Raw genomic sequence first — 14,072 nt, forward strand, 5'->3', positions numbered from 1 at the left:
TAGTATAACTTTTGTGTACTGTAAGGTAAGGTTAAATACAAAAAATTCAACTTTAATTTTATGAACCAAACTTTGATATATATTTTTAATTCCAATGATGAATAAGCGAATTTTAAAATAATACTTGCTGTTTTTTGTTCAAACTAAAAGTTACGTAATCTAAGTCAAAGGCAATACTTATAATTTACACGAGAGCAGTGGACGTGTCTTTATCAAAAACACAATAAATGAAGTTTATTTCGGGAACGGATGGCCTACATTTTAGACCGTGCAAAAAATTTGGCTACGCGCTAACCAAACATTATATGAAATACAGATTCCATCTAAAACGTAAGTAGACTCAAGCATTTTTTAAAATAATTTGAATTTATTACTTAACGATTTGCTAGTTAACAAATAACAGCTACTAGAATTTGTATATGGGCGATTGTTATTTTATAGATATTATTATTGTTATTTTGAGCTATTAGAATGCTTTATAGTAAAATTTATGATATGAAAATAAAAATATTGCGTTAGTATTTATTGTTAAAATTTAATTCTAGAGTTTTAAACAACGTACAAATCAAGAGTATGTATCTATACGTACCTATATGGCTAATACAGAATAGTTTCAAAATTATAACACAGCAGATATTATGTACGAATATATTGAATTAAATATAAAAAATACAAATATAAAAGGTCTTATCGGACAGTGTTTCAATTCAATGCGTTCAACTGGATAATCTGTGCATGTGCAATTATGTCTTGCAATATCAATTCACTTAGTATTGAGACCGACGAGCATACACGAGTGCATATATTCTTTTGAAGAGAGAAAGATCATTAGTCACTATCACTAACGATAGAAACGATAAAGAAGACTTTGTGAATATTTACAAGCTGTCACAGTGTATAAGATTTTATTGAACTTTTTCGAATGTGTGGCGTCGATGTTAATTTCATTTGCATTAAATGTGTATTGTAATTTCTTTAACCACAGTTCAACTCGTTTCGTCGGCCAACTAGGGCGGCCGTTTTAAAAACATGAGTTCAAAAAAGGAAATAAACGAGGACCTTGCTAATGAGAGACGTAAATGCAACTTTAATATTCAAGAAGTTACGCATATCATTGACGGTGGCATAGAGAATACTCTGCAAAGGAAGAAAATAGGTAAGTTTAAATTATTTAATTAATTATATATTTTAAAATATTCAAGGCAATTAGAGCAACTTGTGACATGCAGGTAATTAGCATGGAAGAGCTAAACATTTATAAATATATATGTGTTGTGTGACAAATCTTTTGTCGTTTACGAGTTAAAGTTTAGTTGAGTGAATTGGGATATTTATTTAAGAGTTTTAAAGTAAGACAAAATAAAATGCCTCTTTTTTAAATTTGTGTTTGTATCTTGCCTTGATAGCCCGTCTCGGACGTATCAATTAATTCGTCGCCAACAGGACCTAATTTTCTGTTTTGGTTTGGTGGGGGAGTTGTTATCTTAGTTCGATGGCTTGGTAGCGCATTGGCGGTGTAGGTACTGAAATAAATGTATTAATTTTATAGATGTTTCTTAAGACACTTCTTTCACTGAAATATCTTAAGACGGTGATTGGTACTATAAGATGGGTTATTCGCTTACTCCCTTTTAATTTTAAAATTTTAAATACGAAAACTCGTTGTGTTAAATTATCTATCGACTAGATTAAAAATTCCACCAAAAAAGCTACTTTGTTTTCTTATGGATGATTTTCATTTCATAATATTTCGTCGTTCATATTATATTTACAAGACAGTACCTACATTGGCTTCCACCTTCTAATACAATCAGACATTTTTTTTATTTCACCACCCGTCTTGACTTTCTCGGGTAAAATATTAATTTCACTTATAGTATAAAATAATCTTTAAGCAATATAACATATGTATATAGATTAAAATATTTGGTTACTTTTCTACAATGATAATTTACATTTAAAGGAGACCGTTGAATATAATATGTCATATATTTAAATATTTAAATTTTAAACAGCTCTCTCGGATGTCACGAAAAATGAAATCTTAAATAATCTATAACACTATAAACTATAAACAAAACATGTATAAAAAAAGAAAGTGGATAGTATTTTTGTAAATACTATTCTATTATTTCTATTATCGCTAAATATTATTTAGCGATAATAGAATATTACAACACCGTCTCTTTTAGAGGTATGCAGTCGAAAACACATTTAGTCCTTGGACTAGAAAGGCTTATTCTGAATTATTTAGAAAACCTTGCAAATTACTTTTTACAAAACCGGTTTTTTACATAAACACATTTAACGCCGATCGATATGACTGTGCTTATTTTAGAATATAAATATCACGATTCGTTTTGAGTCAATTATTTCTTTTAGGTCTATTCTGGGCTTAAAATCATTTAACTGTAATTTAAGTATAAAAAATAAACATGTACTATCTATGTATGTGTGATGTAGGTGCGATGTGATGTATGTTTTAATCTGTACATATAATTTGCTTGTGATAATGATCGTGTAACCTCTGAACGACTTCAGTCGATTGACGTCACATTCGTACAATATTTTTGTGTGTGTCAATATCAATATAACTCATAGTCACAATGTATATTTTTCTGTTAAATATTTACTTCTGGCAAAGAACATAATATTCACTTACATAAATAATGTTCATGTTATCTTACCGAAAGTGTATGAAACACAGGGAATCTATATAATTTCTAGGAAATATGTACAGTTTCGATTCCGAGGTATACACGTTGAAGATCGTTATATATTTAAAATCGTTTATTTCATTTTTAAAGAATGTATTACTATTCCGATTGCTATTTATGAAATGATATTGTTAAGAAAAGTTCACATTATACACAAATGTGTAAGAATTTGGAGCAATTTAAGACAAAAATTTAATTAATATATTTTTTTATGAATATTGAGAGCATAAGATATTATAGTATATCATATTATCCGCCATCAACAAATTCAGCATCTTAATAAAATTGAATAAGATTGCAACATCACAGACACTATTTTCATTACATATATTTTCGTTGCTATGCATTACTACTCTATATATGTAGATCGTTTAATCTGTGAGAATTGGATAATGCTATCAGAATTTTCTATAAATGTGTTTAAAGCTTCACTATATCAATCTCAATCAAGATAGATAATTAAATCTGATATCGACTTATAGGTATAATTTGCATTTAACATAGAGAAAATTATGTCAATTTTAAAGATTTCTTTAGAAAGATATGGTTTAATTTTTTAAACATATAAAATTAAATGTGTATAAGTTAGCTTTACCTCATTCCATTGCATCATGTTTGTTGTAGACAGAATAATCATGATTCTATTGTGACTTTTAATTATAGAGGATGTTGCTCTGAATGGAGGTGCGTCATTGGACGATATTCCCGAAGAATGCCTTAATTTGAGGGATAGATATGAAAACGCTTTAAGAAAATCTTGCGTGTATGCAAATATACTTAGGAATGAACTCCTTGAAATTACTGGTATCGAAAATTTCGGGTAAGTTGTATTTTATTCCACCGATTTTAACCGTAAATTTGAACCTTTATTCAATTTAAATGTTTTTATAAACTAAATTAATTATGTGTAATATTCATTAAATATAAGCAAATTTATTTAGCAGATTTAGTAACCTTTAATGTTAATATTATTTAGTGTATAAAATTTGCAAACAAATTACCATGCACTTTAAATATTAATTAAAATTGTCTTTAATAATAAAACATTCAAATGTATATTTTCTGACATATCTGCAAAATTATGTGCAACGAAAAAAAGGCTGCGAAACGGTCGGTCGAATAACTAGTTGTAACAATACAATTTTGACCTCGACAGGTAAAATTATCCGTATTTGAAAATGAAATCTTACAAATTATTTTTCATATTGTAAGAACTTTATCTCAACTCAGAAATAAAACAATGATTTTTAGGTTTTCTTAAATAGTTTTATAAGAATTATAAATAATGTTTTACTCAAAACAGAATATATATCCGTGAGTCAATTTTCCCGCCCTGACGAGTATCTGTGAACGAACATTGCCAGATTAAAAAAATAATATTGTAATGATGAATATACAAAGTGAAAGATATTCGTTGGTGTACAGATAATAGTAATTAATATTATAAAATTTAACGTTACATTTTAATTGAGATTTTTTCATTTGTGACATACGTATAATACAAACTAATGTACCAATTAAATATTTTCACGATAAGCGCACGTCTCATAACATCGTTTACATGTAAATTTAAAATATAAAACAGCGATCGACTCCGAATTCGCACGACTGCGATTTAATAATAAAATGTAAAATCAAGTATTTATGCTACTGTAATTTGGAATCGTCAGCTATTATTATAGGGTACCTTATGGTTGGCAGCAATTGTAAATGACTGATATTGACGAGAATAAAGGGATCTTAGAACACAATATGGATCATTTCTTTCGAATTACATACATACAAATAAGTGTTTATATGGGTAGACTGTCATATTCCTCTTTAACGTATTGAAACCTTTAGGAGGGGCCACTGGGCGGTTTTTATGAAATATGAAACAAAATACAAATAAAATTAAAGTCTACCATCTAATTTGTCTTTACTAATATATAAATTAAAGGCGAATATTTGTATGTATGGATGTTTATTATTCTTTCACGCAAAAACTACTGAGTGGACTTTAGTAAAACTTTACAATATTATAGCTTACACATAAAAATAACATAGATAAAGGTATTGTGTGAATAATACTTCATAACCAATCCCTTAAATGGCAAAGTCACCAGAGAAAACTAGTCAATTTTAAAATAACAATTTTTAATATGTATGCAATTTTAATAAAGGACACCGGTCATACGACGCACTGGAGATGCATTTTTCAAGGACATTTCACCATTCATGTTACACCTTGGAATGTTCGTGCCAACAATCATGGGGCAGTGCACTGCTGAACAGCAGGGAATTTGGCTGCCGAAAGCATTAGACATGCAGATAATTGGAGCCTACGCACAGGTACTTATTAGTTAAATAAAATCATGTTATCCTTAGGGACTGATATAACTGCATGCATTGTAAACATAATCATAATGGAAATAACAACCGACAAGATTGTACTTTCTTTACTATAGTGCGGTCAAATACCTAAGTATTTTAAAGGTCAATACTCGCATTGTGTTATACGGTTCAAAACAGGTTGCATGTAAATTAAAGAGACGTATACAATATACGATTATAATGAATTTACATAATATCAGCCAAAATAAACAAATGTACATCTGGTGATTTCAAAGTGAATAAAAATCCTAATTCTAATGCACTTATACACACAGTTTTAGTTACCCCGAGATGAGCCAAAGAGTTATCAGGATCTCATTGAAATTTATGATTATGATTAATGTCTCAATAGTTGCGACAATCATTTTAATCCCGGGCTCATCCAAAATTTTGTAATCTAATTTTGTAATTTATTTTGTATGTATGTATTTAAATAATTTGTTTTTTTTTTTCATGATGTAGACGGAGCTGGGCCATGGGACTTTTATTCGAGGACTCGAAACAACAGCTACGTATGATCCTAAGACCAAGGAATTTATTCTGCACAGTCCTACAATTACTTCGTACAAATGGTGGGCTGGAGGGCGTAAGTTAACAATATTCGACACCAGTTTTTAAAAGAAAAACCCTGAATACAATATCCTCTATATTGTTTTTGTATTCCCTATTATCAGGGGCAGTGTAACTGCCTTCGACGCTGTCAATTATTTATTTTTAAAGAATTGTTTTGGCATTTTAATACTTTTTTTAGTGGGAAGGACCGCTAATCATTGTATAGTAGTGGCTCAGTTGTACACCCAGGGCAAATGCCATGGCATTCATCCATTCATTGTTCAGATCAGAGATTTGGACACACATATGCCTCTCCCTGGTATAAAAGTTGGTGAAATTGGACCAAGAATGGGTTTTAATACCGCAGACAATGGTTTCTTAGGATTCAATAATTTTCGGATACCTAGAATGAATATGATGATGAAGAATGCACAGGTGTTGGAGGTAAATTCATTTTATGTTTTATTACAGATACATTTACATATTGCTCAGAGAAGGTTCCACTTAGGCAAAGATAGTCCATTACTTTTTTACATTGTCAACTTATATTGTCAGTTACTCATTAACAAGGTTAACTTTAAGATTAAATTTTTTTAAATAAATATTATTATTTAATTTCGGTAACTCGTCGAATATATTTTGTTAATGAAACTGATATGACGTAGCACTAAACTGCGTTAATAAACGTTTAAAATCATCGCTAATTATAATGCTGCAAATAAACTCTAAAATGAGTTATTTTGTCTGAGACATTGTTTTGGTTGCGAGTTGACACTTAGACCAAAATGTATATATAACCTGTTTAAAGTCCTAAATATTTATACGATCACAGAACATATCTCTCTCTCTCTCTCTCTCCTGACATAATAGCAAAGCAAAAGCTAAAACGATGATATTGCGACTTTGCTTTCAAATTGTAATAGAGTACTTTTATTGTATGTATGATATATTTAATTTTTAGGACGGTACATACGTGAAGGTTGCGAGACATGGTAAATTGACTTATGGGACGATGGTGTTTGTTAGAGTGACGCTGGTGAGTGAAGCGTCGTTTAACCTTTCAAAAGCTGTGACAATCGCCGTACGATATTCTGCTGTGAGAAGACAGTCTGAGTTAAGACCAGGGTATGTACTACTAAGAGCAGTCACTGTCTCATTGGTCTAGCGACTATATGTAGCCTTAGACTCCGAGGCCATGATTTTTTGAAAAAAAAAAACCTCTGTAACAGACCGAAGGTGGAAGTTTGTTCACTGTGTGTGTCTCAAGGCCTTGCCTTTACGGACTGTTCTACTGTTCTTTAGGTATGCGGTTGGAAATCGGCTTGCAATAGTCGGGGAATATTATATATAGTAGTATAGTGATAGTTTACCTGTTGAGTTGTTCAAAAAGCCTGCACACACTTGTGTACAATAATTTGTCAACATTACGGACATAGCTGGCCTTTTGAGATTTATGAATTAGATCAGGAAGACACCGTTATCATAAACATCATATAGCACATAATACTTACAAAGATATTTGGTAACGCTCGCATTGCCTCTTTAGTTTATATGTGTAAACAATCTAATTAATATCTTCGAAATATATACAATCTTATAAATTTTTAAGCTTCTAAATACGATTCATTTTAAAAAAAATGTAATTAATACAAGTGAATAAACTATCAATAAACATTAATATGTACATATGTAAAAGTATGCTGTACATTCAAATGTAATTAAATGAATAATTTAGAGCGCTTACTCATGCTGTTATTTATTTCGCATTAATTAAGGAGTTTTATAGATACTTTCTTTCAATCAATTAATACAAATACATATGTTATACGATATTTAAAAAGTTAGTAATATGTAAATATGACCTGTCATGACTCTTAGATTGAATAATACCATCTGATCGATTTTGTTACTTTCATAAGAAGCAAATTTCTATCACAAGTTGTTTTAGGATTAAAGTATTAATTTTCCTATTCCTTCATACTTCCAGGTCCGCAGAACCACAGATACTTGACTACCCAACGCAACAGCATAAGCTGTTCATTTGCATAGCGACCGCGCATGCCTTCCAGCTCACTGCGAGTTGGCTCTGGAACACCTTCACCGTCGTCCAGGCTGAAATGAGAAAAGGAAATGTAGATACTTTACCTGAGGTAAGCTACAGTATTTTACCAGACTTTTTTTCAAAATATATACCAGTTTTAAAAGAACTTTTCTTCATGAAAAAAACATCCCCATCATGTTTAATAGTATTAAATGTAGTGAAATTATAGGCACATAATTTCAAGACCAAAGAAACGATGGATGTCTTGCGTGAAAGACGATATAGTTAGAAAGAATGTTACTTGTGTGACGTCCGAAAGAGAACTATGGAAGGACAACATGCAGCGCCGACCCCAAAAAAATTGAGATAAGGGCAAGGATGATGATGAATTTATAGGCACATTTTTAGTGAAATAGTTCCACTTTCCAGCTGCACGCCCTGTCGAGCTGCCTCAAAGCCGTGAGCACGTCGGACGCGGCGGCGTGCATCGAGCAGTGCCGGTTCGCGTGCGGCGGACACGGATACATGATGTCGTCCAACCTGCCCTATCTGTACGCGTTCGTAGCCGCCACCCGCACGTACGAGGGCGACTACACGGTGCTGCTGCTGCAAACTGCTAGGTGGCGACTGATCTCTAATTATAGATTATGTATATACTATTTTAAAATATAAAAAAAAAACAATGTCAGTGTGGGCCACGTCTTCCAAGAAGACGACAAGAATTCCAGCGAAGATCTGCTGATGTTTAGTATAAAATATAAAACGCCAAAATGTTCAATACAAAATGTAAAAAAAGGCACGGGCTTCTACGAGACTGTGGATGTAGTAAATTAAATAAAAAAAAAGGCAGATCTCTAATAATTACGTTTTATGAAATATCCTAAGGATAGCGAAATCAAATGCTTAGCTGAATAAACTCACCGGATAGCAGATCAGCACCGGATAGTTCAAATAGACAGTTAAAAAAAATTCCTCCTATATGTTTTAAAATTTAATTACAGGTATTTGGTGAAAGCGTGGGAACAAGCTGAAGCTAACAAGATTGTGACTCCAACAGTTGCCTACTTGAATCGGTACTTCGATACAAATGGAAAAGTCGCGTGGGATAATAGTCCCGAGGGGATCATCAAATCATTTCAAGCCATCGCTGCGGGGTCAGTAGAAAAAAGTTGTGCCATACATAGAATCATGTTTACGTTTATCGGTTATGAAAATATATGTTTTACTTATTTTATTGGTCATACTCGTTGAAAAGGTCCATAAGCCTTGATACTACAAGAAAAGAGCAATATATTTTACATTTATATAAATAATTCTGTCCCTTTCGGGTCAATTTACAAGGGATGCAATTACTTGAGAAGCCGTTGGTCATTAAGGTTTTAAACCGCATCACATGAACATGATATTTTATTGTAGAATAACTGGTAAATTGTAAAACTATCTGAACAGAAGATGAGAAAATAATGAGCATCTCTAGTACCATTTCCATTCACCCTGTGATATGTAATAGCATGTCTCCAAAGCTTTACAATGAAATTTATATCTTAATAGATAAAAAACATCGAAACAACATTAGGATTAAGATACAAAAACTTAGTTACTAAATTATGTAATATTTCCTTTTTATAAATCCCCAACAATCAGTGAACCACATACTTGATGTTAATAATAAGTGGACGATATTATAAAAGAGTATCTAACGGTATTTTGAGTAAAGTAGGTACTTTACGAAAATCGTGTACGCTTATTGTGCTTCAATTTTGGTGCCTACGACTTTGATGGCCTGGAACAACAGTCGATCATTTTATTTATTTTAAATTATTTAAATATAAACCAATTGTAAAGGTTAAATGCCTTGAACTAAATAAAAAAAAAAATAACTAAACAACTTACGTTCGAAGGTTTAAAAGTCGTGTATGTTTTTTATTTTATATACATATATTAACATACTGATTGGTTTTTTAGGAAAATCGCATTATGTGTTAAAAACATACGACAAAAGGTAAAAACGGGAATGGATTACGAGGACGCTTGGCTTATGACGACTGTTCAACTTGTCAGTGCAGCCGAGGTAAATATATTCTTTATAGTCTAATGTCACGTACTGAAACAGACACAAACCGTCAGCAGACACCTGATTCACCAATAAGTCCAGTATAAAACAAACGAACCTCACTTCCACTTACATATCTTATACAGCTGATTTGTAAATTAATTTCATTCTGTTTTCTTTTTAGTATCAATAATACACTCATTAAATGTACCTATTATTTACTTGAATTTTAAATTCAAATTTAACGGCATTATTTCAACTTTGGAATATTAAATTTTGTAATACACAACCCTAGGATACTCGAATTCCAAATAGGTAACATTTTCGATAAAATAGATATTATTTGCGATTATTATATCATAATTATATTGATCATGTAATATGATTAACGTCGATTATTTAGTTTATCTTATCTATTCTAATCGGTCAATTCATTGTCACACTATAAGACAAATAATGTTGTTATTTTCAATAGAGTTCAAATGGTATTCAATTCAATGTTATTGCAAAAAAAAACATAGAAGAAATTCATTAGTATAATAATTAAGTAGCGAGTAAAAATGTAGCTGTCCGCTCTGATTTCATTCAAATGAAAACATTCATTTGAATAATTAATTATGAAGTAAGAATTTTATTTACTCACTAGCGACCCGCCTCGGTTTCGCACGGGTGCAATATTGATACTAAATATACTACAGAATTTGTTTATTTACGACATCACATTACAAAACTTCGAATATTATCAGGTTTTCTTTACTATAGTGTCCATATATTATATACAATAACCTTCTTCTCGAATCGCTCTACCTATTAAAAAAACCGCATCAAAATCCGTTGCGTAGTTTTAAGGATTTAAGCATACAAAGGTATATAGAGACAAAAAGCAACTTTGTTTTATACTATGTACTGATGTTACTCGTGTTAAATCTGTTTAGAAGGAATTTACCGAAGATTTATGTTATAAAGATAGATTATAAAAAAATAGAAGTCTTCTAATTTATTTGGTCAAGCCGTTGATTTTCACAATGGTTTTATTTTGTTCCAGGCACATTGTCGATCAGTAATATTAGATACGTATTGGAATGAGATGCAGAGACTAACAAAATCTTCGAGTGATAACGTAAAGTTGGTGCTGTATCAGCTGACCACGTTGTACCTAATATACTGGGCGTTAGAAAAAACTGGTGATCTACTACGGGTAATATATTTCTATCATATTATATATGGTGTAGTTATTTTTAAACAGATATCATGTTATTCTTAAGGTAATAGGTAGTTATGTATACATTATTTCATGTTAATTATGTAATTACTAATTGCTCCGGTGGTATTACCTTCGTATCTTCTGCTTTTTGACGCGATGTATATAACATACATATGTATATTTTCAAGTCAAACTTATAGTTTTTGACAGTAACACGTTTAGATATACAATGTTAACAGATTCAAATGATGTTATTGATCGATTCAAGATCAAATGAAATATTTCAACGATGCTACTTCTAATAGTAGAATGGATAAAATAATTTTACTGTATTTTTTTATATTTTATGTAAGACAATTGTATATTCAGTAATATTAAAATTATAATGTTTAACCTATATGTATTTGATTTTTAGTATTCTTCAATTACTGAAGGTGACATTGATGTACTCCAAAAGCAGTATGAAGAATTGCTAGTGAAGATCAGGCCTAACGCTGTGGGACTTGTGGACGCGTTCGATTTAAGAGATGAGGTTAGTGTTATTTAGAATTATAAATTTGCGCCTCTACTTATATATACTTCTTATTTCTATTGTACCTACTTGGTGATTTACTTTCTTGGTTAGTGCATCACTTGACTTACTGTCAATTAGCGATATTTGTAGTTGTGTTTATGCACAAATGATGTAACATTGTAGTTCCAAAAAATTATGGCACAATGGCGTGAAGGGTGTTTCAAATTTGCTACATCTAAATTTGTTAAACACGAACGTCTATGGGCAGTGATGACCACTTACCATCAGGTGGCCCGACATTTTATAAATATGTGCAAAAGGCCTTAAAATACTTATGGTCCTGCTATTTTTAGCTTCGATATGAAAAATCTTTATTGACTAGGATGTTTCTAGATATCTCTACCTTCATACACTATACAATATTTGAGCTAACAGAGCATGTATCGCACAAAAGAAAGAGGATTCAAAAAATAATAAACATATTATTTGAAATATGTGTAACTATTGTGAAAAATTTATGTTTTGATATTACTTTTTTATTGTATATTTTAACTGATAACTGGTATTGCAATCCGTATTGATTCAATTTAATTATTTATTTATTTATTATTTATGTAACATGTTGGTAATAAATTGTTGATTTAATGTTTTAGATATTGCGATCAACTCTCGGCTCTTACGACGGTCGGGTCTATGAGAGACTCATGGAGGAGGTCCAGAAGAATCCACTGAACAAAGAACCCGTTGACCCAAGCTTCGAAAAATATTTAAAGCCCTTCATGAAATCTAAAATATGAGTTTTGGAATTGATGAACAAAAGGAACTTACCAGCTGAAATGGTTAAACCACAAACGACGAAATAATGCATAGTCTTCTGGGGTCTGAATATAAAATGTTATTTATTGTAAAAAGGATGTATATGTCTTAATAATAATCTGTGTATAAATTAAGGAATTGTAATGTACTTAATATATTTTGTAATCTAAATACTGCATATCTTCGGTTTTCTTTGATAAGTTATTGCGGGGGATTGTGTGAATAAAGACTGATAAAATTTGTTATTTGGTGTTTTGATGGATGTGTTTTATCAAACGGTCATAATTTAAAAATATTTATCGTCATCGTTTGTTTAACGTAACAATCCACTTATAAATACCTTTTTATTAGCTTGTATGAAAAGACATTTATAGTACTCTTCGCCTTCATTTTCACATACTTCAAACAATAGCTTCATATAACTAGAATATTTTTATTCCTTAAAACTTTAGCATGCTGTTATTTTTTTTTATATTATCTTATTATTTTTACTTCTACGGCATTGCAAATTGTCTAAAATGCTAAATACGATCGACGAGAAGCAATAATAGAAGTGTGAAATTAAAACAAGAAAACATTTTGTAACTCATACTCGTATCATTATATTTACTATACTAGGTCCACATATGATAGGTGTCTTTAAGTTTTCCTGCAACACCGAGTTCGGCGTTTGTCCGGGTTTGTACTTTCGGTAGCCAATGGTTTAGGTATTTAAATATTAGGCCATCTTGGCTTATCGTTTCATGTTCTAATAACACAAATTGGATCTTAAAATTTACAATTACCGTGCCTTTATAAAACTTAATTATTACTTAGCCTAGTTGATAAATTATTTTTACACACGTTCTTGCTTGAACAAATTTCCATAAATATCATGCAATATGCATGATATCATGCAATATTTAAGAAATACAATTTTGATATTTAAATTCGTCTTGTAAACCCAATTTTATGTAATTTCTTGTTACCTATTCTCACATGTGTTGCACTCGTACTCTGTACGTATTGCTATACGTAATATACATACCTTGCAATACTGGCCGTTGCGGTCGGCGAAATTATACTGGTTTAAATAAGTTTCTTTATAAACTGTTGTAACATCATGCATCCGTCTTAGTTTCCTAATATTGGTATAAGTTATGGTAAAGCCGTTATCATACGAAACAGCTGTTAAAAACGCACTAATGACTTTTATTTTTGAGAGTTATTATTTTATTAATAAATAAGATGATCTTTTGTGTTTCTGAACTGTATCATATCCTAAACCTATGCATATTGTAATTTATATGAGAATATGAGGCTCTTTTTAAATCGATATCCTAATCGAAGAGAAAACAAAATACCAAAATCTGATTTATGGCGTTTGCTTCTTTGCTGTGTTGAATAGTAGATGTAGAACTTGCTTAATATAATTTTATTTGAGCTGCAAAACTATTCCACTTAACCACTCCTCTTTAATTAACATTTAAGAAGTGCTTCCTTAATGAATGCCATCGATTATAATTTTCCCGAAGTAATTGGTCCATCGGTGTCAATTAATGTTAAAGTTGTTTATTTGTTTTTGCTTTTGATAAAATTAATTATTTTAGCAGCGACGAACATTTGTGCGGTCTGAAATAACTTAAAAAATATGTATTAATTGTCCATCATTAATACTCACTGCACTATTTTCAATGTTATTGACTAGACTATACTGTATTTTTTGTTTACGTTTTGTGTACGGTTTTAAGTTTATAATGTGTTGACTTCATTGATAAATAAATTTAAGTGTAAATTTATTTAATTAGCATTTCCAATTCCAA

The 14,072-nt window shown here is 30.8% G+C and overlaps 1 protein-coding gene across 1 annotated transcript; it reads left to right on the forward strand.

The window, feature by feature from the left end:
- Positions 1–793: 793 nt before the first annotated feature.
- Positions 794–12,515, forward strand: LOC124532860 (probable peroxisomal acyl-coenzyme A oxidase 1). Its single transcript, XM_047107972.1, has 13 exons — positions 794–1,156; positions 3,381–3,537; positions 4,880–5,048; positions 5,553–5,676; positions 5,842–6,086; positions 6,604–6,767; positions 7,630–7,792; positions 8,113–8,303; positions 8,685–8,837; positions 9,649–9,754; positions 10,782–10,934; positions 11,356–11,472; positions 12,108–12,515. Exons 1-13 carry the CDS (start codon positions 1,030–1,032, stop codon positions 12,249–12,251), a joined length of 2,013 nt encoding a protein of 670 aa, XP_046963928.1. The 5' UTR covers positions 794–1,029; the 3' UTR covers positions 12,252–12,515.
- Positions 12,516–14,072: the final 1,557 nt, after the last annotated feature.

The sequence above is a fragment of the Vanessa cardui genome, chromosome 1 (assembly GCF_905220365.1).
Source record: "Vanessa cardui chromosome 1, ilVanCard2.1, whole genome shotgun sequence".
NCBI classification, from domain to species: domain Eukaryota; kingdom Metazoa; phylum Arthropoda; class Insecta; order Lepidoptera; family Nymphalidae; genus Vanessa; species Vanessa cardui.